Genomic DNA, 27,676 nt, shown 5'->3' with positions numbered 1-27,676 from the left:
TACCGTGCCACCCACTGAGGGTGGGGAGGGTTGTGCCCGTGATAGAGCTGGCTGAGTCTACAACCTTCTGCAGTCTCTTGCGATCCTGTGCATTAGAGCTTCCACACCAGACTGTGATGCTTTCCACTGTACATCGATAGAAGTTTGTAACTACCTTTGGTGACATCCCGAATCTCCTCAAACTCCTAGCGAAGCAGAGCCACTGGCGTGCCTTCTTTGTGATTGTATCAGCATGTTGGGCCCAGGATAGATCCTCCGAGATGTTAACACCCAGGAACTTGAAGCTACATTTCCCACATTGGTCTCATTAGGCACCTCAGGAACCCCATAACCAGAGTGAGAGGAAGTCATCCTTGACGCCAAAGGACTGCCTGAGAAGAAAAAGAAGGCAAACTTTGTCCTGAATGGTACTGAACTTCCCTGATATTTATCCGATGTCATCCAGGGCAAGTGGAGAATGTTCCATTACTCTCCTGAACCGTGTCTCGGAGCATTGGAAGCTATGTGAAAGGTGAATCACTTGCCACAGTCTCTTCAACCTCTGACCCCCACTTGCAGCCACAGTATTTATGTGGCTGGTTTAGTTAAGTTTCTGGTCAATGATGACTCACCCACTCGCTCCCACTCTGTGTGTGTCCACAATGTTACGACATCCTCCGCAAACATTATGCAAAAGCAGCACACTGTGTACGCTGGAAGTCTGTAATGCAAACAGACACTGCTGGAAAGACTCAGTCAAGCAGTTGTCTGACTCTGTTTTTATCTCTGGAGGAAGTTCTGAATGTTTTCCCACTTCCTGACACACATAGGATTTAAAGGATCATGTTGGGATATTAATCAGCAAAAAAACTAGTGTAAATATTTTCAGATTTATGGCAACTTATTGTTCAGCTAATTGTAAAAACATGATCACCGTATTAATTACTTTTAAACAGTGGGTGAATAATTAAATGTTTTCTCTCTTCTGTTGGAACACTTAGATTCAATATTTTAATTTTATCAGTTGACTAAGGGCAAAATATTTCTTATTGAGTTTGGCATGAGATGCATTTCTTGATACCATGGAGATGCAGTGTGCAGCATGGATATTCAGTCAAAGTCAAAAAATCAAAGTCAAGTTTCTTGTCATATACACAAGTCCATGTGTGCACAGGTGCAATGAAAAACTTACTGCAGCAGCATCACAGGCACATAGCATCAGATACACAACATTCACAAGAAAAATATAAATTAAACATAAATTATTCAAGAAAGAACGCAATGAGAACAAAAAAAAACAAAGTCTATTGTAGTGCAAAGTGATTGAAGTGGTCATAGTGTTGCTATACTGAGGTAGTGATTAGGGTTGTGCAGGTTGGTTCAAGAACTGAATGGTTGAAGGGACTCAGCTGTTCTTGAATCTGGTGGTGTGGGACTTCAGGCTTCTGTACCTCCTGCCCGATGGTAACTGCAAGAAGATGGCATGGCCCAGATGGTGGGGATCTTTGATGATAGATGTTGCCTTCTTGAGGCGCTGAGAATCAGAGAGGCAATTTATTTCTGTTGGGGCAGACTGTCACACCTGTGAAAATGTGATGTAGTGTGATCTGCAATCAAAGCAGGAGTTCTGGAGAACTTCTGTTTCATATGCTGTTGTTTGCCAATTAGAACCGTAGAACAATACAGCACAATACAAGCCCTTCGGCCCACCATGTTGTGCTGCCCTTCAAACCACACCTAAGACTATCTAACCCCTTCCTCCCACATATCCCTCCAACTTAAATTCCTCCATGTGCTTATCTAACAATCTCTTGAACTTGTCCAATGTATCAGCCTCCACCACCACCCCAGGCAGCGCATTCCATGCACCAACCACTCTCTGGGTGAAAAACCTCCCTCTGACATCACCCTTGAACTTCCCACCCAATACCTTAAAGCCATGTCCTCTTGGCGCCCTGGGAAAGAGGCGTTGGCTGTCCACTCTATCTATTCCTCTCAATATCTTGTATACCTCTATCATGTCTCCCCTCATCCTCCTCCTCTCCAATGAGAACAGCCCAAGCTCCTTTAGCCTCTCCTCATAATCCATACTCTCTAATCCAGATATAATTGGTAAATTGGTTTATTATTGTCACGTGTACTGAGGTACAGTGAAAAACTTTGTTTTGCATGTCATCCATACAGATCATTTCATCACATCAGTGCATTGAGGTAGTACAAGGGAAAAGCAATAATAGAATGCAGAATAAAGTGTTACAGTTACAGAGAAAGTGCAGTGCAGGCAGACAATAAGGTACAAGGTCATAACGAGGTAGATTGTGAGGTCAAGAGTCCACCTTATCGTACTAGGGAACCGTTCAATAGTCTTATAACAGCGGGACAGAAGCTGTCCTTGAGCCTGGTGGTACGTGTTTTCAGGCTTTTGTATCGTCTGCCTGATGGGAGATGGGAGAAGAGAGAATGACCTGGGTGGGTGGAGTCTTTAATTATATTGACTGCTTCACCAAGGCAGCGAGAGGTATAGACAGAGTCCACAGAGGGGAGGCTGGTTTCGGTGACGCGCTGGACTGTGTCCACAACTCTTTGCAGTTTCTTGCAGTCACGGGCAAAGCAGTTGCCATACCAAGCCGTGATGTATCCAGATGGGATGCTTTCAGTGGTCCATCGATAAAAGTTGGTGACAGTCAAAGGGGACATGCCAAATTTCTTTCCCCTCCTGAGGAAGTGGAGGTGCTGTGAGCTTTCTTGGCTGTGGCATCTACGTGGTTGGACCAGGACAAGCTATTGGTGATGTTCACTCCTTGGAACTTGTAAACCTTTATTAAGTTTAAGAATATTAATATTTTTTAAATATTAAAATTAATTTGAAGCATGCTATTAAGAAAGAAGTCACTGTGGCATTCATTTGCAAGGTTTCTTGCTGCACATGTGCTCTGACGGTTGGATAGCTGAGAACCAACAAGGAATAATCTCTGGATAAGGGATTGGTATTGGTATTGGTATTGGTTTATTATTGTCACTTGTATCGAGGTACAGTGAAAAACTTGCCTTGCATACCGATCGTACAGGTCAATTCATCACACAGTGCAGATACATTGAGTTAGTACAGAGTGTATTGAGGTAGTACAGGGTAAAATCAATAACAGAATACAGAGTAAAGTTTCACAGCTACAGGGACGTGCATTGCAGGTAGACAATAAGGTGCAAGGTCATAACAAGGTTGATTGTGAGGTTAAGAGTCCTAAGGGAACCGTTCAGTAGTCTTATCACTGTGGGATGAAAGCTGTCCTTGAGCCTGGTGGTACGTGCCCTCAGGCTCCTGTATCTTCTGCCTGATGGGAGATGAGAGAAGAGAGAGTGACCACTGATCCAATTATGAGTGAGAATATAATGGTAATAAAAATGAAACCCTTACTGTCTAGTACAAAGAAAAATTCCTCATTCCCAGCAGCAGAAGGAGAATTCAGAAACAGGCAAACTAACACAGCGGTTTACTTCTCTAACAATGAGGTTGTATTGTGAAGAATTGTATTGTGAAGTTATCTTTCAGTCCAGATGAAGGGTCTCGACCCGAAATGTCAATGGTCCATTTCCCTCCACAGATGCTGCCTGACCCGCTGAGTTCCTCCAGCATTTTGTTTATCGTTCCAGATTCCAGCATCTGCAGTCTCCTGTGTCTCCGTGAAGTGTGAAGAGCAGGCAACAAAAGATATAGTTCCTGTAATCCACCTCCCAGTCCTGCTTCCTGCTGAGTCTGCAGCTGCAAAACAATGGGATCACCAGAGAAACAACTGGGTATAACACCAGTGAAGCTCGCATGTGGGCGATGCTGCTCGATCCGCTGAGTTCCTCAAGCAGATTGGTATTGGTGACACAAGAGACGGCCGATGCTGGAATCTGGAGCAACACACAAAGTGCTGGAGGAACTCAGCGGGTTAGGCAGCATCTGTGGAGGGAAATGGACAGTTGACGTTTCGGGTCGAGGCCCTTCACCTGGACTGAAAGCAAGAGGGGACGTAGTCAGAATAAAAAGGTGGGGGGAAGGGGTGGAGCAAGAGCTGGCAGGCGATAGGTGGATCCAGGTGAGGGGAGGGCAGGGTGAGTGGGACTGATGTCAGAAGCTGGGAGGTGATAGGTGGAAATGACAAAAGGCTGAAGAAGATGGCTACTGCTTCCTACTAATCCACACTTTTTCGGGATGTGGGAGGAAACAGGAGCATCCGGGAAAACCCATGTGGTCAGAGGGAGAACGTCCAAACTCCACACAGGCAGAGCCGGAGGTCAGGATTGAACCTGGGTCTCTGGTGCTGTGAGGCATCAGTTCTACTGCCTGTGTCACATTGTCTCATGGAGCAGCACACCAAGATTCCTCTGCACGTCGACATTTAATAGTTTCACATCATTTTGTGGACACAAGAAATTCTGCAGATGCTGGAATCTGGAGCAATTGACACAAAATGCTGGAGGAACTCAGCAGGTCAGGCAGCATCTATGGAGGGAAATGGATAGTCAGTGTTTCCGGTCGAGACCCTTCATCAGGACTGGCTCTCAAACTGATACTGGTCCTGATGAGAGGTCTTGACCCGAAACATCAACTGTTTATTTCCCTCCATAGATGCTGCCTGACCTGCTGAGTTCCTCCAGGATTTTCTTTTCCATTTTAACTGCATCATCCTCCACCTTCATAGATAGTTTTTTATAAGTAAACAGCTTGTGCTGTATTCCAATATTTGTAACTCATCCTTACTAAAAGAGATTGCTTCAATCGCAGGCTCCCATGAACCAGAACCTTACCTGATAAAAGGTGATCCGCTATACCAGAGCCAATAATTTACCCATTCATTACTGTGTCACAAGGCTGTGGCATGGGTTGGACTTGTGAGCTGGGAGTTTACTGTTGAATGGTATCCTATCCTACACAGGTGATGGGTTATGCACCCACCTGCTTTGATGCCACTGATCATCATTTCACATCGTTTTGTAGACGCAAGAAATTCTACAGATGCTGGAATGTGGAGCAATTCACACAAAATGCTAGAGGAACTCAGCAGGTCAGGCAGCATCTATGGAGGGAATTTTCTGGGCTAATTTTCTGGGCCAGGCGTATGGTGATATTATTGCAAGCTCGAGGTCCAAGTCCCACCGTAGTCTGAAATCAGTCACACATATTACTCTGGGTGGGTAAAATATTACTTTACTGTATTTATAACTGCTGCATACTTGGGCTATTGAAAAGCAGAGTTAGAACATAGAACAGTACAACACAGAACAGAATGTTGTGCCGACATAGCTAATCCCTCCTACCTACAGAATGCCCATATCCCTCTATTTTCCTCTCATTCATGTGCCCATCCAAGCCCTTCTTAAAAGCCCTCAATGAATTTGCCTCCACCACCCTATCAGGCAACGCATTCCAGGCATCCACCACTCTCTCAGTAAAAAACTTACCCCTCACGACTGTTCTGAACCTTCCCCCCTTGCCTTAAATGCATGCCCTCTGGTATTGGATCGCTCAATAATGGAAAAAGATATTTCTTGTCCACCCTATCTATGCCCCTCATAATTTTATACACTTCCAACAGATCACCCCTCAGCCTCCGCCACTCGAGAGAAAAGACCCAAGTTTGTCCAGCCTCTCCTGATAGCACGTGCCCTCTAATCCAGGCAGCATCCTAGTAAACCTCCTCTGCACCCTCTCTAAAGCCTCGACATCCTTCCTGTAGTGAGGTGATCAGAATTGCACGCAATACTCTAAATGCGGCCTAACCAGAGTTCTATAGAGATGCATCATAACTTCTTGACTCCTGTACTCAATACCCCGTTAATAAATGCAAGCATTCCATAAGCCTTCTTAACCACCCTATCTACCTGTGTAGCAACTTTGAATGAGCCATGGACTTGCACTCCAAGGTCTCTCTGCTCTTCAACACTGTTAAGGGTTTTGCCCTTAAGAGTGTACTGCCTCTTGACATTAGTCCTACCAAGGTCCAACACCTCACATTTATCCGGGTTAAACTCCATCTGCCATTTCTCTGCCCACATCTGCAGCTGATCTATATCACGCTGTATCCGTCGCCAGTCTTCTACACTATTCACAACTCCACCAATCTTGGTATCATCTGCAAACTTACTAACCCACCCATCAACATACTCATCCAGGTCATTTGTGTACATCACAAACAGCAGAGGTCCCAGCACAGATCCCTGCGGAGCACCACTGCTCACAGGCCTCCAGCCCAAATAAGTCCCTTCAACCACCACCCTTTGTCTTCTACAGGCAAGCCAGTTCTGGATCCACACAGCCAATTCTCCACTGAGCCCATGCATCCGAACTTTCTTGATTAACCGATGATGTGGGACCTTGTCAAATGCCTCACTGAAGTCCATATAGATGACATCCACAGCTCTGCCTTCATCAACCTCTCTCGTCACCCTGTCAAAAAACTCAACCAGGTCTGTAAAACATGACTTGCCCCGCACAAAGCCATGCTGGCTTTCCCTAATCAAGTCATTGCATTCCAGATGGGGTATATCCCATTGGGCCCCGGGGACTTATCCAGCTTAATACTGCTTAGGAGACCTAACACTACCTCCTCCTTGACCTCTAAATGCCCTAACATGTTTCCGCCCTCAGTTCCAATTTCTGTGTCCTGCATGTCCCTTTCCTGGGTAAATACTGAAGAGAAATACTCATTCAGAACCTCCCCCACATCCTCTGCATCCAAACATAGATTCCCTTCTTTATCCTTAAGTGGTCCTTCCCTTTCCCTCGTTATCCTCTTATTCCTGACACAGGTATAGAATGCCTTTGGATTCTCCTTAATCCTACTTGCTAAGGACTTTTCATGGCCGCACCTGGCCTTCTTACTTCCTTTCTTGAGTTCATTCCTAGCTTCCCTATAGTCCTCACGTGCTCTGTCTGATCCTAACTTCCGAAGCTCTACATACTTGTCCTTTTCCTTCTTGTCCAAGTTCATCACTTCTCCGGACATCCAAGGTTCCCTTATTTTGCCATTCGTGTCCTTCCTTCCAATCAGGACATACCTATCCTGTACCCTATGTATTTGATCCTTAAACACTTCCCACATGCTCGACGTGGACCTGCCAGCAAAAAGGTTTTCCCACTTTACCTAGTTCCTGCCTTATGCCTTCATAATTAGCCCTGCTCCAATTTAAAACCCTCCCGCTAGCCCCATACCTGCCCTTATCTATAGCTATCCTGAAAGTTAATGAGCTGTGGTCACTGTTCCCTAATTGCTCACCCACTGACAGGTGAGTCACCTGGCCAGGCTCATTACCCAACACCAGGTCCAGAATAGTCTCTCCCCTTGTTGGACTATCAACATATTGATTTAGGAACCCTTCCTAGATACAGCTAACAAATTCTGCCCCATCTAACCCCCTTGCACTAAAAAGGTCCCAATTTATTTCAGGAAAGTTGAAGTCTCCCATGACCACAACCCTGTAATTTTTACACATTTCCCTAAACTGTTTGCATATCCATTCCTCAGTGTCCCGGTGGCTATTGGGAGGTCTATAGTACACCCCCAAGAGGGTGATTGCACCCTTCCTATTCTTGAGTTTTACCCCATGTAGACTCTGTGTCCGAGCCCTCCATTATGTCTCCCCAGAGTGCAGCTGATATATTATCTCTAATTAGTATTGCAACTCCTCCCCCTCTTTTACCCCACTCTCTATTCTTCCTCAAACCTTGAAACCCTGGTACATCGATCACCCATTCCTGTCCCTCCCTCAACCAAGTCTCTTATTTATTGTTTTAATTTGTGTGGTGAGACTCACATTCAGTGCTGGTGATACTCCCTCATCACACAATGTGGTTAAATGCGCTTCCAAATCCTACGATTAATTCCTTGTCTTTCCAATCCTGATGCTTGCCTCTTCAAATTCCCCATTTTCCCTTTAAATGGAATATTTTCCAAGCTCCGCAATCTGAGGGGTAGAAGTGGTGTCAAATGTCTAGAGGGTACAGAATTCTTTTGTGGCGTTCACCGAAACTTCTTTAATTAATATCTGGAAAACTCAATAAAGGGCATGGGTTGGAGGGTGTAGCAGTCGTAGTGCTGGACTTAGTTGAGGGTATGATATAGGGCAGATAGAAAGGGGTGTCAGAGGAAGTGCATTTTGATGGTTGTGTTAGACTCAAAGAGTCTAAAGGATAACGATAGGCCAGAAGTAAAGGTTTAAAATTGGGGTGGCATTGAGATATGATTTCTTGGAAGTTCCAGAAGGTAAATCAGCCCCAGAGCAAGCAAGGCCTTTATTCTGGTTGCCACACTAGAAGAAGGATGTGGAGGCTTTGGAGAGGGTGCAGAAGAGGTTCACCAGGATGCTGCCTGGATTAGAGCACATGAGCTATAAGGAGAGGCTGGACAAACTTGGGTTGTTTTCCCTGGAGCGTTGGAGGCTGAGGGGAGACCTGATAGACGTATGCGTGGTGTAGGTAGTCAGGGGCTTTTGCTCCAGGGTAGAAATGTCAAGTACTGGAGGGCATAGTTTTAAAGTAAGAGGGGGAAGGTTTAAAGGGGTAATTTTTTTCACACAGTTGTGTGGTAATTGCCTGGAATGTGCTGGCAGGGGTGGAGGTGGAAGCAGACACAATAGTGGTGTTTAGGAGACAGTTAGACAGGCACATGAGTGGAGGGATATGGATCACGTGCAGGCGGATAGGTTTAGTTTAATTGGGCATCATGGTCGGCACAGACATGGTGGGCCGAAGGGCCTGTTCTATGAAAATGCAAAGTGTGGAAGTGAATAACGAATGCCACAGGAAACCCAGAGGTGTAACAGAAGTGCTGTGGTTAAAAGGGTAATTAAGAAGGTCAGAAGCCATAAACAAATGCCGACAAACTGAAAGAGAAAGCAATTTTATAATTACATAAGGGAAAAGTGGTTAATAAAGGAACAAGTAAGGATTATTAGAGACCTATAAGGTGAGGTGAATGTGGAGGTAGAAGGTTGTGTTTGTTTTCATGAAAGACAATGTCGTTGACATTGCAGTTAAAAATGGAAGAGTGCAAAGTAGTAGATGCGATGTGGAATCTTAAATGTCTCTTTAAATCAGTCAATGTTTCCCAGGCTGTAAGGAGACGAAAGATAAGAAATAACAGAAGGCCTGTCCACCAGTTTATGGACAAGACGTCAGGGGACAGGAAGTCTGAACATAGAACATAGAACAGTACAGCACAGAACCGGCCCTTCGGCCCACAATGTTGTGCTGACATAGCTAATCCCTCCTACCTACAGAATGCCCATAGCCCTCCATGTTCCTCTCATTCATGTGCCCATCCAAGCCCCTCTTAAAAGCCCCCAATGAATTTGCCTCCACCACCCTATCAGGCAATGTATTCTAGGCATCCACCACTCTCTCAGTAAAAAATGTACCCCTCATGCCTCTTCTGAACCTACCCCCTCTCACCTTAAATACATGCCCTCTGGTATTGGATCGCTCAATAATGGGAAAAAGATATTGCTTGTCCACCCTGTCTATGCCCCTCATAATTTTATACACTTCCAACAGATCACCCCTCAGCCTCTCCCGCTCAAGAGAAAGGAGCCCACATTTGTCCAGCCTCTCCTGATAGCACATGCCCTCTAATCCAGGCAGCATCCCAGTAAACCTTCTCTGCATCCTCTCTGAAGCCTCGACATCCTTCCTGCAGTGAGGTGACCAGAATTGCACGCAATACTCTAAACTAACGTCTGCTAATGTGGAACCTTTGGTCTACAAGGGAGATGAGGATAGACCAAGTAACAACAAGTCATTCTAATACCACTGATGAACAAATTACTGGAGGAAATTCTGAAGGACAATCTAAGTCATCAGTTAGAAAGGCACAAATCTGCCAAGGGAACAGATTTCATTGATATTTTTTGTGTGTGCGGCCTAATTGGCATTGTACAGCCTACATGGGATTCATTGATATTTGACAAGGTTCCATGCAGCAGAATGCAAAAAGAAATGAGTTAAAATCCCCCGGGATCAGTAGGCAAGTGGCAAGTTGGATTCAAAATTGTTTCAGTGGCAAGATGCAAAAGGTAATGACCAACTGTGCTTCAGTGAGTGGGAGACCGGTGTGCACTGGGGTTCCACAGGCCTCACGGCCAGATCTTTCTTCTTCTGTTGCTCATGCCAATGTTACACTTGAATAATTATGGAATTTGGATTAAGGATTGGTGCCTGTGAGAAAGAAAGGTGAAGGCCGCGGGAAGGTTTCAAAGGACTGGTCAGCTGAGCAGTATTTGCAATGGGATTCAACTGTTGTAAGTCACAGTCAGACTCCATGGAATCAGGGCCTTTGGCCCACCAACTCTCCACTGACCATCAAACCCACGTTTACACTGGACCTATCCCAGTCCATTTTATCTTCTCCCATATTCCCGGCAACAAGTTTTAATTTGGCTCTAGCAGAAGGGATCAAGTTTAATTTGGCATCATGTTCGGCACAGACGTGGTGGGCCGAAGGGCCTGTTCCTGTGCTGTACTGTGCTGTGTTCTAGATGTTCTAACCTCCCCCCCCCCCCCAGATTCTGCCACTCCCCCACACACTAGGGGCAATTTACAGCGGTCAATTAGCGCACCAACCCCAACATCATTGGGATGCGGGAGGAAACCGGAGCACCCGCAGGAGACCCACACGGTCACAGGGAGAACGTGCAAAGTCCCCACAGACAGAGTCCGAGGTTGGGATTGAATCTGGGACAGCGGCTCTGTGGACGATTTTGAGAACTGAGATAGTGAACTGCAAAATTGTATGGATCTTAGAATTCTCCCTGTGGATTGGAAGCTAGCAAATATGACCCCATATGTTTAAGAAAGGATGCAGGGACAAAACTGGGAGCTAGTAACCTGTTAGCCTGACAGGGAAAAGAAAGAGTGTGTGATGAAAACACAAGAGACTGCAGATGCTGGAATCTGGAGCAACACACAAAGCACTGGAGGAACTCAACAGGTCAGGCAGCATCTATGGAGGGAAATGGACAGTTGACGTTTCATGTTGAGACCCTTCATCTAGATTGAAAGATAGAGGGGAGGTGGCTAGTATAAAGAGGTGGGGGGGGGGAAGGGGTGGAGGGTGATAGGTGGATCCAGGTGAGGGGAGGTGGTAGGCAGGTGAGGGAGGGGGGGGAGAGTGGGAATGATGTCAGGAGCTGGGAGGCGAGAGGTGGAAGTGACAAAGGGCTGAAGATGATGGAATCTGATAAGAGGGGAAGGTGGAGCTTGGAACCAACTTTAAGGTGGGGAGGGCGGATGGGAAGAGTGGGGGAGGGAGGGGACCCAGTGGAAGGAGTGTGCGGGTGATGGGCAGATGGGGGGGGTGTGGGAGGGGTAGGAAGTAGGGGGATGGGGGCCGTGGATCAGGACGAGAGAGAAAAGAGGAAAGGGGGAAAGGGACTGAGGGGGAGCAGTTACCAGGAGTTGAGAATTTGTCGATCGTGCCGGCAGGTTGGAGACTGCCCAGGCGGTATATGAGGTGCTGTTGCTCTGTGCAATGAAGCTTGTAATAACGGAACACCTGGCAAGAAAGAATGGGTTTGAGCAGAGTCAGCATTGATTGATGAAAGGACAATTCTGATGCCGAGTACACTGGAATTCTTTGAGGATGTGACCAGTAAGGGGACACACAGTAGGTGTGTAGTTGGGTCTTCAGAAGGTTTCAGTAAGCTCCCACACAGAAGGTTGTTCAACAAGGTGAGTGCACATTTTTGGTATTGGTATTGGAATTGGTTTATTATTGTTACATGTATTGAGGTACAGTGAAAAACTTGTCTTGCATACCATTCATACACATCAATTCATTACACAGTGCATTGAAGTAGTACAGGGTAGAAACAATAACAGAATACAGAGTAAAGTGTTACAGCTACAGGGAAGTGCAGTGCAGGTAGACAATAAGGTGCAAGGTCAAACAAGGTAGATTGTGAGGTCAAGAGTCCAGCTCATCGTATAAGGGAACCATTCAATAGTCTTATCACAGTGGGATAGAAGCTGTCCTTGAGCCTGGTGGTACGTGCCCTCAGGCTCCTGTATCTTCTGCCTGATGGAAGAAGAGAGAAGATAGAAATGACCTGGGTGGGAGGGGTCTTTGATTATGCTGGCTGCTTCACCTAGGCAGCGAGAGGTATAGACAGAGTCCACAGGGGGAAGGCTGGTGTCCGTGACGTGCTGGGCTGCGTCCACAACTCTCTGCAGTTTCTTGCATTCCTGGGCAGAGCGGTTGCCGTACCAAGCCGTGATGCATCCAGATAGAATGCCTTCTATGGTGCATCGATAAAAGTTGGTGAGTGTCAAAGGGGACCTGCCGAATTTCTTTAGCCTCCTGAGGAAGTAGAGGCGCTGGTGAGCTTTCTTGTAATAATAAACAAGGACTGAGAATTGAGTAAGGACTAAAAGCAAAGAGTGGGAATAAAGGGATCGTATTCAGGTTGGCAGGCTGTGACTGGTGGGGTATCTCTGGGATCAGTGTGTGGACCCCAGCTATCCACAAGCAGCATCATTGAATAGGGGATGGTGAGTCATGGGGAAGATGTGGAGAGACTTCAGGGGGACATGGAGACGCTGAGTGAATGGGCAAGAACATGGTACCATGCCGATAAACGATGAGTGATTGAGGGACTGTGGAGGGGTGTAAGGTAGCAGATGGTCTACCAATCGCCACAGAATCCTTCCTCGCCACTCCCCCTCCCCTTTCCATACCGGCCACCTCCCCTCTCCACTCTCAGTCCTGATGCAGGGTTTTGACCTGAAATGTCGACAATCCCTTTCCCCCCACAGATGCTGCTCGACCCGCTGAGTTCCTCCAGCGCATTGTTTGTTGCTCCAGATTGCAGCATCTGCAGTCTCCTGTGTCTCCTTAGAGTTAATATTGCTTTGGGCATTTGAATGGGGTACATGTAACATTTGGTACAGTTGAGAAAATCCTGATCCCTGTATTAAAATATACGTTATGGTTCGGGACATATCTACAGGAAAAGAAGATGTTAAACCATGAATGGGATCACATACGGGGCTCCTTGCATCGTCAGTTAGGTTTGCAGTTAATTAACACTGCCATCTGCTGTTATATTTGAGCGTCTCACATCCACCAAGTGAAAATGTGATCGTGTGTCCCAGTTTCTTCAAAGTGTGTAATACATTAGAGTCTTACGGCATGGAAGCAGTCCATTCGGCTCAACATGTCCATACCAACCAGGGGGCATCCATCCATATTAATCCCACCTTCCGGCACTTGATTCATAAGCCCTCTGTGCCTCGGCAATTCAATCGCTTGTCTCGAGACTTCTTAAATGCTGCCAGCGACTCTGCTTCCACGACTCTCTCCCACAGTGTATTCCAGGTCCGCACCACTCTCTGGGGGAGTGGTGGTCCCGATCGACTTGCGCAGGTTCCGGTTGACCCAATCGGGCACCAAAGTCCGAGGGACCTCACGCCTGGTTTCAGACAGACAAGCAATTCCAGCTTTGGTTCAATCCACCGGCTGCATTTTCCATAAAGGGCAAAATTAACTCCTTTACTTCATTAATCGTCCATCTTGCCGAAGAGCAGACATTCGGACGCCCATTGCTGCTTTTAAGCTCCACGTGTACGAGAAGTGCATCTGACCCAGCGTGAAATGGATTGTGACCATTTGAAAGTCAAATGGCCCTACACCTGAAGTTTAATGGCTGCAGTTCATTATATAGAACATAGAACAGTACAGCACAGAACAGGTCCTTTGGCCCATAATGTTGTGCCGACCGAGCTAATCCCTCCTACCTACAGAATGCCCATCTCCCTCCATTTTCCTCTTATTCATGTGACCTTCCAAGCCCGTCTTAAAAGCCCCCAATGAATTTGCCTCCACCATCCTATCAGGTAACGCATTCCAGGCATCCACCGCTCTCTCAGTAAAAAAACCTGCCCTTTACGTCTCCTCTGAACCTACCCCCTCTCACCTTAAATGCATACCCTCTGGTATTGGATCGCTCAGTAATGGGAAAAAGATATTGCTCGTCCACCCTACCTATGCCCCTCATCATTTTATGCACTTTTGTGCCAGTCTTACACATTCTTACACTTTTGACACCATTTCCACATCAGGCCTGTGTGAGAGGACATCATTCACAACACACCTTAGCCCAGAAAATTAGTTTGTGTTGTTCTGAGGCTCAGCTTCATTGGGTGTTCCCAGAACACAAAATACTGCCTGCTCTGCAGGATTTAAGGTGCTCCTGCCTGATCCAGTCCCAGTTTAGAGACAGCAACAGGACCTGGATGATCCCCTGTTGATTTAACTTTAACTGACACACCACCAGACATATGTATTTTGTGTGCCTTCATTGTCCTAATGGAGACTATGTTATTTGAAGCTATGAGATATGTTTGGGTTGGATAGTAGAATTAGAGTAAGGCAGGTAGCCAGATTTAACAATGAGTGACTAGCAGATGCAGTCAGGACCAAGATAGACGTAACCATCCATAGCAATAAGAAACCTGCGGCTCTCACTGAGATGATATAATTGGGGAGATTAGCTGCTGCAGTGTTGTGTCCAGCACACACACTTCTGGTATTTATTGGTAGTAGTATTGGTTTATTATTGTACTCATGCACCAAGATACAGTGAAAAGCTTTTGTGTGCCATCCAGACAGATCATTCCACACATAAGTACATTGAGGTAGTAAAAAGAAAACAGAATGCAGAATATAGTGTTACAGTTACAGAGAAAGTGCAGTGTAGGTAGACAATAAGGTGCATGGGTCATGACAAGGTAGATTGGGAGTTTGTGTTCATCTTTAGGGTATGAGAGATCCGTTCAAGAGTCTGATAACAGCAGGACAGAAGCTGTCCTTGAGCCTGGCGGCACATGCTTTCAAGCTTTTGTATCTTCTGCCCGATGGGAGGGGGGAAGAAGAGAGAATGTCCAGGGTGGGAGGGGCCTTTGATTATGTTGGCTGCTTTACCGAGGCAGTGGGAAGTGTAGACAGAGTCAGTGGAGGGGAGGCTGGTTTGCACAATGGACTGGGCCGTGTCCACAACTCTCTGCAATTTCTTGCGGTCCTGGGCAGAGCAGTTGCCCTACCAAACCGTGATGTATCCGAACAGGATGTTTTCTATGGTACGTCAGTAAAAACTGGTGAGGGTCGTCAGTCCTTAGCCTTCTGAGGAAGTGGGAAGAGTTTAGTGACCTAACCAAGTAAATATGGTTGTGGATTCACCTGCACCCGATGGTTTAACTTACTGATCGGTGTCATTACTTTCCTTGGTGTCCTTCATTCCTCACTCACTCAACTCCCAACCTTCACTTCCTACACATCTTTTCACCTTTGTCATTTAACCCGGTCCCCATGCAACATTTGTCACGGTCACTCGCACCAACTGCACTACAACCAGCAGGTGAACGTTTCACCCATGGGTCTTCACATGAGAAGAGGGCATGAAAGCCGAGGGAGAGGTTGAGGACTGCAAGCGTTAACATTGAAAGCCCATCTCAGTGGGAACACACTCTGGAGCTATGTAACAGTGAAAATCCTTCCCAGAAATACAAGCAGCTCTAGCACCCAAATACTGACCTTATCTTATCAGAATCAGGTTTATTATCACTGACACATGTCGTGAAATTTGTTGTTTTGCAGCAGCAGTACAGTGCAAGTCATAAAGACAGAAAAATTACTACAAGTTACAAAAACAAATAAAGAGTGCAAATGAGGAATAACGAGGTAATGTTCATGGGTTCATGGACCGTTCAGGAATCTGGTGGCGGAGGGGAAGAAGCTGTTCCTGAGACGTTGAGTGTGGGTCTTCAGGCTCCTATACCTCCTCCCCGATGGTAGTAACGAGAAGAGGGCATGTCCCAGATGCTGAGGGTCCTAAATGATGGATGCCACCTTCTTGAAGCATCGCCTCTTGAAGATGCCCTCGATGGTGGGGAAGGTTGTGCCCGTGATGGAGCTGGCTGAGTCTACAACCCTCTGCAGCCTTTTTTGATCCTGCTCATTGGAGCCTCCATACCAGGCGGTGATGCAACCAGTCAGAATGCTCCCCACCGTACATCTATAAAAATTTGCAAGAGTCTTTGGTGACAGACCAAATCTCCTCAAACTCATAATGAATTAGAGGCACTGGCGTGCCTTCTTCATGATTGCATCAATGTGTTGGACCCAGGATAGATCCTCTGAGATGTTGACACCCGGGAACTTGAAGCTGCTCACCCTTTCCACCGCTGACCCCTCAATGAAGACTGGTGTGTGTTCTCCCAACTTCCCCTTCCTGAAGTCCACAGTCAATTCCTTGGTCTTGCTGACATTGAGTGCAAGGTTGTTGTTGCAATAACACTCAACCAGCCGATCTCTCGCTCCTGTACACCTCCTCATCACTCAAAGGTTGAACTGTGAGTAGCCTGAGGATAGTGGTTGCAACCAATATGTCCAATTCCTCCTTTCTTTTGTCTCCCAGGACCTTTGGATGTGCCTGAAGGCACACACAAGGGTAGATCTGTCACAGGCTTCTTTTCTCCTAAGGATCTACGGATAACGCACATTGGTTTGGTAATGGTATTGGTTTATTATTGTCACTTATACTGAGATACAGTGAAAAATTTGTCTTGCATACCAATCGTATGGGTCAATTCATTACACAGTGCAGTTACATTGAGTTAGTACAGAGTGCATTGAGGTAGTACAGGTAAAAACAATAACAGTACAGAGTAAAGTGTCACAGCTACAGAGAAAGTGCAGTGCAGTAAGGTGCAAGGTCACAACAAGGTAGATCATGATTTATCTAGTTAGGTAGTTCGTTGGGATTTCAGTAGGTGAAGCACTTCTCAACAGTGATTATGGTGGGACAGTTGCTGAGAGTCTACATCATCAATCGTCAGGGAGCAGACTATTCCTCCCAAGCCCTGTTCAACTCAATATACTTGCTGAGCCCAGGACGTTTGATGGGAAGCGTCATACAAGATGCAAAATGCAAGGCTGTGCTGATTTTGAAAGCCAACATTTCTGCAGCCTTTAACAGGGCAGCGGACACTTTAACATTCAACTCCGCAAAGCAACTGTGACCTCCATCGACCTGGCCAGCTGCAGTGAGGTGGTGGAAGTCAGCGCTGAAATGGAGGTGGGGACCCACTCGGAGTGCTTCCATGCCTCATCTGTTGCCCCTCTTCCAGCCGGTGTCCCTGGCTGAGTCTGCCCCAAAGTAGGTACAAGTGGAGCAACCTGCATTGGTTCCTGAGTGAGCGTTGGCCAAAGGCATCTCAGCGATCAGTGGCCGGGAGGTATGCACGAGCTGGGTGAGTGGTTGAGCGATGCAGGCAGCGGTGAGCAGTCTGGGGGATTCCATTCATGCTGTTCAAATTATGAAGAAATCCCCGATATTCCAGGCAGTGATATTTGCAGCTGCTGGAAATCCTAAAAGCGGTTAGCGTAACGCTTTACTGCGCCAGCGACCCGGGCTCAGTTCCGGCCGCTGTCTGTAAGGAGTTTGTACGTTCTCCCCGTGTCTGCGTGGGTTTCCTCCGGGTGCTCCGGTTTCCTCCCACATTCCAAAGGCGTACGGGTTAGGAAGTTGTGGGTGTGCTATGTTGGCGCCGGAAGCGTGGCGACACATGCAGGCTGCCCCCAGAGCACTCTACGCAAAAGATGCATTTCACTGTGTGTTTCGATGCACATGTGACTAATAAAGAAATCTTAAAGAAAGTGTTGGGAATGCACAACAGGTCAGGCATTGTCTGTGGGGAGATGAACGGCCTTCCATCAGAACAAGGTTCTGCACTCCCCGTTTTCACTTCCCACTGCCTCAGGAATGCAGACAACATAATTAAGGATTCCTCCTACTCTGGTCATTTTCTCTCCTCCCCTCATTGGATAGAAGATACAAAAGCCTGAAAGCACGTACCACCAGGCTCAAGGACAGCGTCTATCCCATTGTTATAAGACCGTTGAATGGATATCTCACACGCTAAGAAATGAACTCTTTGAACTCCGATTGTCCAATCTACCTCAATGTGGCCCTTGCACCTTATCGTCTGCCTGCAGTGCACTTCCTCTGTAACTGCAACACTATATTCTGCATTCTTTTTACTAAGATAAGATATAAGATATCTTTATTCGTCACATGTACATCGAAACACACAGTGAAATACATCTTTTGCGTAGAGTGTTCTGGGGCAAGCCCACAAGTGTCGCCACACTTCTGGCGCCAACATAGCATGCCCACAACTTCCTAACCCGTACGTCTTTGGAACGTGGGAGGAAACCGGAGCACCCGGAGGAAACCCACACAGACACGGGGAGAACGTACAAATTCCTTACAGACAGTGGCCGGAATTGAACCCGGGTCGCTGGTGCTGTAATAGCGTTACGCTAACCGCTACACTACCGTGTCTGCCTTGATGTACTTTTGTATGGAATGGTCTATCTGGATGGCACACAAAACAAAAGCTTTTCACTGTATCTCAGTTCACGTAGCAATAATAAATCAATTACCAGTACCCCAACCCTGTGCTCCAACTCTGCTACTCTTTCTTATGCACCTACCTCTGGGGTCAGTGGTAGAGGGGACTTCTCTGTCATATTCTTCTTTGAGGAAAATCAGAATCAGGTTTATTATCACTGACACGTCATGAAATTTGTTGTTTTGCGGCAGCAGTACAGTGCAAAGGCATAAAGGCATAAATCTTGCTATAAGTTGCAGAAGTAAATAAATCATGCCACCTTTGGTCAGCAGGCTACAATCACAAGTATTGTTGATGATGCCAATACCCCAGGAAATAATCTTAACAATAAGTAATTGTTATGAGAAAGGTTCTTTTGGTATCCTAAAGATAAAAGGTATCTGGACACACAGTCTTTGTGCTTTAAAAGGATTTTATTCACAAAGACCGACGCGGGAACAGAATGTTAAGGAACAAATGCACCCTTGCACACTCGCACTAGGGTGATCGCGAAACGTGGGGGGAGTCGCAACAGGGGTGAAGTGCACACACGTTCACACACACACACACACACACACACACACACACACACACACACACACACACACACACACACACACACACACACAACGAACTAGTACAAACTATCAGGGAACGAACAAATACGTTGTCTGGACCCCCTGAATCGGGACAAACAATAGCTCTATGCTACTGGGAATCTACTCAGGACGCTCCTAGACCCCTGTGGGAGTGCACCCTCTCACCTGTGGTCTCGACCCCAGCAGCAATCAGAAAAGAGGATGAGAGCCCACGTGTACCATCTTTTATAGGGCTGTAGCGGGGTGGAGCCCGCTCAGGTGAAACAAGCCAATGATTCAGGGTCAAGAACAAAAGGCCGGTTACGAGCCAGTCCTCAGGTGTGCTCTTTAGTGGGTGGAGTGGAGCCGGACCCCTGATTGACAGTGGTGTAGCTTCCCACCTGATAGGCAATGCTATCATCCGATCATGGGGGTCAGTAGTGTTGTCACTGTCATCTGACCCCTGTCCTTTCATACTACAGTAATACAGTACATTTTGTATTCTGTTCCTTTACACAGATGGGAATCAGTGTGGTGGATTGCTCTGTCGCTGGTCTTGGTGGCTGCCCTTACGCAGATGGTGCCTCTGGCAATGTTTCCACAGAAGATGTTGTGTATATGCTGACTGGTCTGGGGATTCACACTGTAAGTTGATTTTCAGATTACTTCTCCACGACTTCTGAGAAAATTCACAAAGAGCAAATTTTGTTTTATGAATTGTGGTCAGGAGGAATATTAGTGAGAGCAAAACTCTTCAGTGAAGCAATGTTCCTGATCTGTCACAAGGACAGGGAATGTTCTTGGGTGGAGACCCAGCATGCCAGAGGGTTACTGGAGTGTTTGGAACAATCGGCTGCATTGGGCAGTAAAAGCAAAGCTACTGAGGTTCAGAAGTTGGACAATGTCTGCTGGGAGCTATTTAGATTACTAACATCCCGGCATACTGGGCTTCATTGGTAACTGGTTTATTAGAGTCATCGAGTCATACAGCATGGACATGGGTCCTTTGGCCCAACTGGTCCACGCAGAATGAGATTCCCATCTAAGCTAGTCCCATTTGCCCATAGTCCTTTAAACTTTTCCTATCCATGTACCTGTCCAAGAACCTTATTGAATGGTCCCTTTATATGATGAGATGGACTCTGACCTCACGATCTACCTTGTTGTGGCCTTGCACCTTATTGTCTACCTGCAATGCACTTCTCTGTAGCTGTGACACTTTGCTCTGTGCTGTTATTGTTTTTACCTGTTAGTACTACATCAATGCGCTCTGTACTAACTCAATGTAACTGCACTGTGTAATGAATTGATCTGTACAAACAGTATGCAAGTTCTTCACTGTACCTCGGTACAAGTGATAATAATAAACCAATACCAATACCAAATGTTGTTAATGTACCTGCCTCAACCACTTCCTCTGGCAGCTCATTCCATATACGGACCATTCTCTGGGTGAAAAAGTTGCCCCTCAGGTTCCTATTAAATCTCTCCCCTCTCACCTTAAACTTATGCCGTCTAGTTCCTGATTCCCCAACCCTGGGAAAAATACTATTGTCACATGTACCGAGACGCAGTGAAAAACTTTGTTCTGCATGCCATCCAGACAGATCATAATTACATCAAGGTAGTAAAAAGGAAACAGAATGAAGAATATAGTGTTGCAGTTACAGGGAAAGTGCAGTACAGGTAGACAATAGGTTGCAGTGATGATGCCAGTGGCCTGAATTTACACTCAATTACCAGGGTTGGGGTCTGTGGTGCCAGAGACCAGGTTCGATCCTGACCTCTGGTGCAGTCTGTGTGGAGTTTGCACATCCTCCCTGTGACTCCAGGTGATAAAAGACGTGTGAGTCGGTAGTTCAGTTGGCTATCAGTGTAGGTGAGTGATAGAATCTGGGTGGAGGTGATGGGAATGTGGAGAGAATAAAATGGAATTAGTGCAAATGGCTGCTTGATGGGTGAGACAGACTCAGTGGGCCGAAGGGCCTGTTCCTGTACTTTATGATTCTATCGCTATAATGCCTCTATGAAACTCTAACCTCCATCATATTTGGGGAGCTAAGGGTCTTAACCACTTGGATGTAAAGATGTAGTGTCTGAATTTCTGAGCATTGTCCAGCTAAAATGCAGATGGATACTATTATGGAATAATTGGGGTTTTAGATGACTAAACTTCCATTAAGTGGATTGTTTTTTTCCTTAATCTTTTCTTATGTTTTTATTGGAAGCTTACAAAATTTGTTGCATTAGCACTAAGGGCATTAAATTACAGATCACAGTAATTTTTTCCTTTTGACTAGTGCTTTCCTCCATTAGGAAGCACTGTAAGTAACATTACAATATCTTTCACAGCACTCTCACTGAAAACTAGCAGCAAATGCTAAATGATGTGCTTCACTGAAAAGTTGTAAGAGGACCCCGTAACAAAATGTCCCTTGACATGATTATTTCTTACTGCTACTGAGTGACTCTCTGTTCGATCTCGGGTACTTGAGCTTGGTTACAGATGCTCCTTGCTTACTTTGGATTTATAGGGCTAATCTTCCAGCTTCCAAGAACCTTGCTCACCACCAGTTCCTCATCACAGTTGAGAAGGCATCACTCTTGGCTTTTATCATTGCAGGGACACATCGGGATCTTGGACTGCTTGAGGACAGTTCCTAAGAGAGAGCGGGGCAGGTTGAGAAGGATGGTTAAAGGGCCTATATCATATCTTCCTTTGTTGGCTGAGGCACAGCATAGGGGGTTAATGAGTAAAACAAAGATTAGGCCCCAGTTGGAGCACCATATGTAGTTCTGGTTGTTGTGACTTTGAATGTGCCACACAGAGATGTAACAGGTCTCTATTTAGCCCTAGCAGACACTGGTGGGAGAACCTGGTGCTGGGATCTCCTGAACTTAAAGCATATTGAGCGTTTATACTCCTTAAGCTCAAAGATAACAGCAGGTGATTAAATACATTTTCTACAGTCACAATTGCACAGTTTACTTCAATATTTTGAGTGTAGACACATGGTTCCATGGAAACACATGTTGACAATGGGAACACATCTGAACTGACAAGATCATCAGACACTTACATTGTGTCATATAGTTCACATCCTTTATTGAAAGCTTCTGAGGCCTTCTATTACAGTATTGTGAGGGTTGACTAGGTAACAAATGCGACTGTAACCAGGTTTGATGTGCTGAGTGACACAATAACCAGTCTGGAATCTTCCTTAATCTCTGTCACAATAGTGCAAAATACCTCAGCTGAATATGTCTGATGCCTGGTTTGATATTGGCCAATTAACATTGCTCTATTGTCTGCCCACTTGGCTAATGCACACAAGAATGCTTCGTGGTCATATCAGTTTTCAAACCATATAGAGTCATAGAGTACTACAGTACAGAAACAGGCCCTTTGGCCCATCTAGTCCATGCCAGCCTGGTTTTATACCTAGTCCCATCTACCTGCACCCGGACCCTCCATACCTCTCCCATCCATGTACCTATCCAAACTTCTCTTAAATGTTACAATTGAACCCGCATCCACCATTTCCGCTGGCAGCTCGTTCCACACTCCCAGCACCCTCTGAGTGAAGGCGTTCCCCCTCAGATTCCCCTTAAATATTTCACCTTTCACCCTAAACCTATGACCTCTAGTTCTAGTCTCACCCAACCTGAGGGGAAAAAGCCTGCATGCATTCACCCTATCTATACCCCTCATAATTTTGTATACCTCTATAAGATCTCTCCTCATTCTCCTGCGCTCCAGGGAATAGTCCTAACCTATTCAACCTTTCCCTAAAACTCAGGTCCTCAAGTCCCGGCAACATCCCTGTAAATTTGCTCTGCACTCTTTCAAGCTTATTGACATCTTTCCAGCCGGTAGGTGACCAGAACTGAATACAATACTCTAAGTTTGGCTCACCAATGTCTTATACAACTTCAACATAACATCCCAACTCCTGTACTCAATACCCTGATTTATGAAGGTCAATGTGTCAAAAGCTCTCTTTACGACCATGTCTACCTGCGATGCCACTTTCACGGAATTATGGATCTGTATTCCCAGGTCCCTCTGTTCTACCGCACACATCAACCCTACCCTGGTTTGTCCTCTCAAAGTGCATCACCTCACACTTGTCTGCATTAAATTCTATCAGCCATTTTTCAGCCATTTTCCTAGCTGGTCCAGATCACTCTGCAAGCTTTGATAATCTTCCTCGCTGTCCACTATGCTGCCAATCTTGCTGTCATCTGCAAATTTGCTGATCCAGTTTACCACATTATCATCTAAATCATTTAATATAGATGATAAACAACAACGGACCCAACACCGATCCCTGCGGCACACCACTAGTTCCAGGCCTCCAGTCAGAGAGACAACCATCTACTACCACTCTCTGGCATCTCCCGCTAAGCCACCGTTGAATCCAATTGACTACTTCATCCTGAATGCCAAGTGACTTAACCTTCTGGAGCAGCCTCCCATGAGGGACTTTGTCCAAGGCCTTGCTAACGTCCATGTAGACAACGTCCACCGCCTTCCCTTCATCAACCTTCCTGGTAACCTCCTCAAAAAACTCTATTAGATTGGTTGGACATGACCTACCATGCACAAAGCCGTGTTGACAATCCCTAATTAGGCCCTGTCTATCCAAATACATATATCCTGTCCCTTAGGTTACCTTACAATAATTTACCCATGACTGACGTTAGGCTCACCAGCCTATAATTCCTCGGCTTATTCTTAGAGTTTTTCTTAAACAACGGAACAACATTGGCTCTCCTCCATATCTCTAAAGTGATCTCCCACTGTGAACTGGTAACCTGCTCTCTTCACAGACAGTGATATTTATTTTTCAAGCCATCTTTGTAATTTCAAAGCCAATTAAAACTTATAGGTTACATTTGAAAACAGTTTGAAGCTGGTTCTCATTTGTATTAAGTGTCTACTGCAGTATAACCCCTCATTATTGCTGCTTCTCCGTAACAATGTTCACACCCCTAGAGGGAAGGTATGACGACACTAGAGTGGAGAGTTTAAAAGATGTTGGTGAAGGGGGAAGCATTCAGTTTTGGGGAGAGCTTGTCCAGGCCAGGGTTGTTTTCTGTAGATCAGAGGAGACTGAGGAGAATTTCAAGACGGAAGCCCTATCATGGAGTTGATTAACACTTGATGCATCATAACGTACTGCTGGGGAAATGGGCTCAGTCTGAGTAATGATTGTGTGACCAGTGTGGATGCAAAGACTGAATGGCCTCCTCTTCTGCTGTAAATGTACAAGGTCCTATAAATCTATAATTTCATTGCACCTTATCACATTATCACATACATTTTAATGTGGTAATGTGTAGTTTGATATGTTGTCTTATCAGCGCGACTGCGATAGGGATTGGCTTTCAATAGCTAATTGCATTCTACCCATTCCAAAGATTTTACAAATCAAGAAAAAAATAGAAAAAAAACATTTATTTAAATTTAATTTTGCACTCCTGAGATTCAGAAACAAAAGTATAACAAAATAAGCTTTCTGAGAGCATTCGGAGTTGTATTGCCAATTAAGCATTAGTCTTTTTTTATTTGTATCTGATGTACTAACTGTAGTTTACCTCCCACTACACCCTCCGCAGGAGGCACAAATCCATAATGTGGGCATTTGGTGCTGGGATAACCTCACAAAGATTGGAATATGAGCACAGGTTAAATATATGTAAATATCAATACGGATGGCTTATTGAGGAAAGCAATCAAATAAGTTCCTCCTTTCTGAGGGTTGTACTCCGTTTCGAGTGAAATGTTTGAGGGTGGATCCTTTTCCCTTTTCTTAATCTCCCTGTTACTTCGCATCTTGTACAGTGAAGCTAAGCAGACAGTCTTCTCCACAGCATCGGAACTGGAAAGAGCAAGGAAGCAGATGACGAGCTGCTCATTTTCCTTTCCTCCCTTTGGGAATCACTTTGGGCACTACGAGTTGGGAGGCAAAATTGAATCACATCGCATTAACCATCCCCAAGAATTATCCTTGCTTACTGGGGCGTGGGGGGAGGTTAGGAAACTCCAAGCTCCTGTAAACTGAGCCGCTGGCTCTGATTACCAATGTTCTGTTTGAGATAAACTTTCATTCTAACATACAGCTCCACATGTTGCAAAAGTGTAATTCAAGCGAACAGCCTTTCTGATATGCTGCTCATTTAACTTAATTGGGGATGTAGAAATCTTGTTTCTTGATGTCTGCAAACTTTGCAAGAGCAGATCTGTTTGTCAGGAATTCACAGGCAATGTCAGAAGCACATGACTGACCAGCAGTAAACTAGGAACATATCAAAGCAGCACAGGTAGCTTCAGTCCATTGATCTAACCTCTAGAAGCAGAAACATACTTTAACTCCCAATTCAATCACTCACAAATGTCTTTCAGCTCCCTCTTAAATTATTAATCCTTGGAGACCTCATTCCTAACAACCGTCAGCCACGGCATGAGGTAGTTTGTAACTGCTCGGACTGTTTGCAACTTTTACCATGTCAAATGCAGTGGAACAGCTCCTGCCTCAGGATAGTTTGTCTGACTGGGACATTACATTTCTGGTTTGTGTTCAGTTCTGGCTGCCCTGCTATAGGAAAGATATCACTCAGCTGGAAAGGGTGCAGGCAAGAGTCACGAGGATGTTACCAAGACTGAAAGGCTTGAGTTATAGGGAGGGACTGGATGGGCTGGGATCTTTTCCCCTGAAGCATCGGAGGCTGAGGGGTGACCTCATAGAAATCGCGAGAGACAGAGATAAAGTGTCAGATTACAGTCTTTTTCCCAGAGTAAGGGAGTCTAACACTACAGGGCATAGATTTAAGGTGAGAGGGGAAAGATTTAAAAGAGGCCTGAGGGGCAACTTTTTCACATCTGTGAAGCGAGCTGCCAGAGGCAGTTTAAAAGACATTTAGACAGGTACATAGATAGAAGAGCTAAGAGGGATATGGGCCAAACGCAGGCAAATGGGATTATCTCAGATAGACACCTTGTACCACCTCATGGTGGGCCGAAGGACCTGTGTTGTGCCGTATTGTAACTGTCCAAATGTCTTTTATATGTTGTAATTGCACCCGTCTCTACCACTTCCTCTGGTAGCTCGTTCCATATACCCGCCATCCTTTGGGTGAAAAAGTTGCTCCTCAAGTCCCTTTCGAATCTTTCCCCTGTCACTTTGAACCTCTGCCCTCTAGTTTTGGATGCCCCTACCCTGGGAAAAGAACTGTGGCCGTTCTCCCTATCTATGTCCCTCACGATTTTATAAACCTCCGTAAGGTCACCCCTCAGCCTCCTTCGCTCCAAGGAAAACAGTCCCAGCCTGTCCAGCCTCTCCTTATAAATCCAGCCCTCCAGTCCCGGCAACATCCTCGGAAGGTCGTTAGCATCTGTGGAGAGGGAAAGAGACAAACATTTATTTGATTGTCCCCCCACAGATTTCACCAGATCTACTGAGTATTTTCTTTTTCAATTTCTTTTTCTGTTGGCCTTTTAGTATAGTTAAGCATCCAAAACACTTCAGGGGAAGTTTGAAAGGAAGGTACAAAAAAAAGTCTCAGAGTAGTAACCAAAAGCGGAGTGAAAGAGGTGGGAATTAAGGTGTGCCCTTCAGGAGGAGAGGTGGCATCCATCAGAAAGGACCCTCACCACCCGGGACATGCCCCCTTCTCATTACTGCCATCGGGGAGGTGGTACAAGAGCCTAAAGACCCACACTCAATGATTCAGGAACAGCTTCTTCCCCTCCGCCATCTGATTTCTGAATGGTCCATGAACCCATGAACACCACCTCGTTATTCCTTTTTCTTGCACCATTTATTTATTTTGGAATTTATAATAATTTTATATCTTTGCACTGTACTGCTGCCGCAAAGCAACACATTTCATGTCATATAAGTCAATGATAATAAATCTGATTTTGATTCTGATTCTGATTCTGAGGTAGGTGGAGAGTTGTGGAGGTTTAGGGATACAATTCGAAAGTTCAGGTCAAGGTACTGAAGGGATGATCGCCAGTAATGATCTAATGTAAGTTTGGGTTGATCAAAAGGTACAGGAGTGTGGAGAGCTCAAGGGCTGTTGGGCTGGGGGAGATTCCAGAGATAGAACCATAGAACCATAGAACCATACAGCACAAAACAGGCCCTTCGGCCCACCATGTTGTGCCGTCCATCAAACCACCCTCACACTATCTAACCCTTTCCTCCCGCATATCCCTCTATCTCACATCGCTCCATATGCCTATCCAAAAAACTCTTGAACCTGTCCAATGTACCTGCCTCCACCACCACCCCAGGCAGTGCATTCCATGCACCAACCACTCTCTGGGTGAAAAACCTCCCCCTGACATCTCCCCTGAACCTCCCACCCATAACCTTAAAGCCATGCCCTCTCGTCTTGAGCATTGGTGCCCTGGGAAGGAGGCGCTGGCTGTCTACTCTATCTATTCCTCTCAATATTTTATATACCTCTATCATGTCTCCTCTCATCCTCCTCCTTTCCAGTGAATAAAGCCCTAACACCTTAAGTCTTTCCTCATATTCCATATGCTCTAATCCAGGCAGCATCCTGGTAAATCTCCTCTGCACCCTCTCCAACGCCTCCATATCCTTCCTATAATGCGGCGACCAGAACTGAACTGATTCTAGGTGTGTGGTACGTCACAATTTATTGCAATGCC

The 27,676-nt window shown here is 45.8% G+C and overlaps 1 protein-coding gene across 1 annotated transcript in view; it reads left to right on the top strand.

The window, feature by feature from the left end:
* hmgcll1 (3-hydroxymethyl-3-methylglutaryl-CoA lyase-like 1) overlaps positions 1 to 27,676 on the top strand; it is a 79,315-nt gene that overhangs the window by 46,305 nt on the left and 5,334 nt on the right. Inside the window, 1 exon segment of the mRNA XM_052024415.1 lies at positions 19,507 to 19,632. Within this exon segment, the coding sequence (XP_051880375.1) occupies positions 19,507 to 19,632 (126 nt within the window).

Source organism: Pristis pectinata, chromosome 10, assembly GCF_009764475.1.
Source record: "Pristis pectinata isolate sPriPec2 chromosome 10, sPriPec2.1.pri, whole genome shotgun sequence".
Classification (NCBI taxonomy): domain Eukaryota; kingdom Metazoa; phylum Chordata; class Chondrichthyes; order Rhinopristiformes; family Pristidae; genus Pristis; species Pristis pectinata.
The sequence above is the reverse complement of the archived record's forward strand: the minus strand, read 5'-3'. Positions and strand labels throughout refer to the sequence as shown.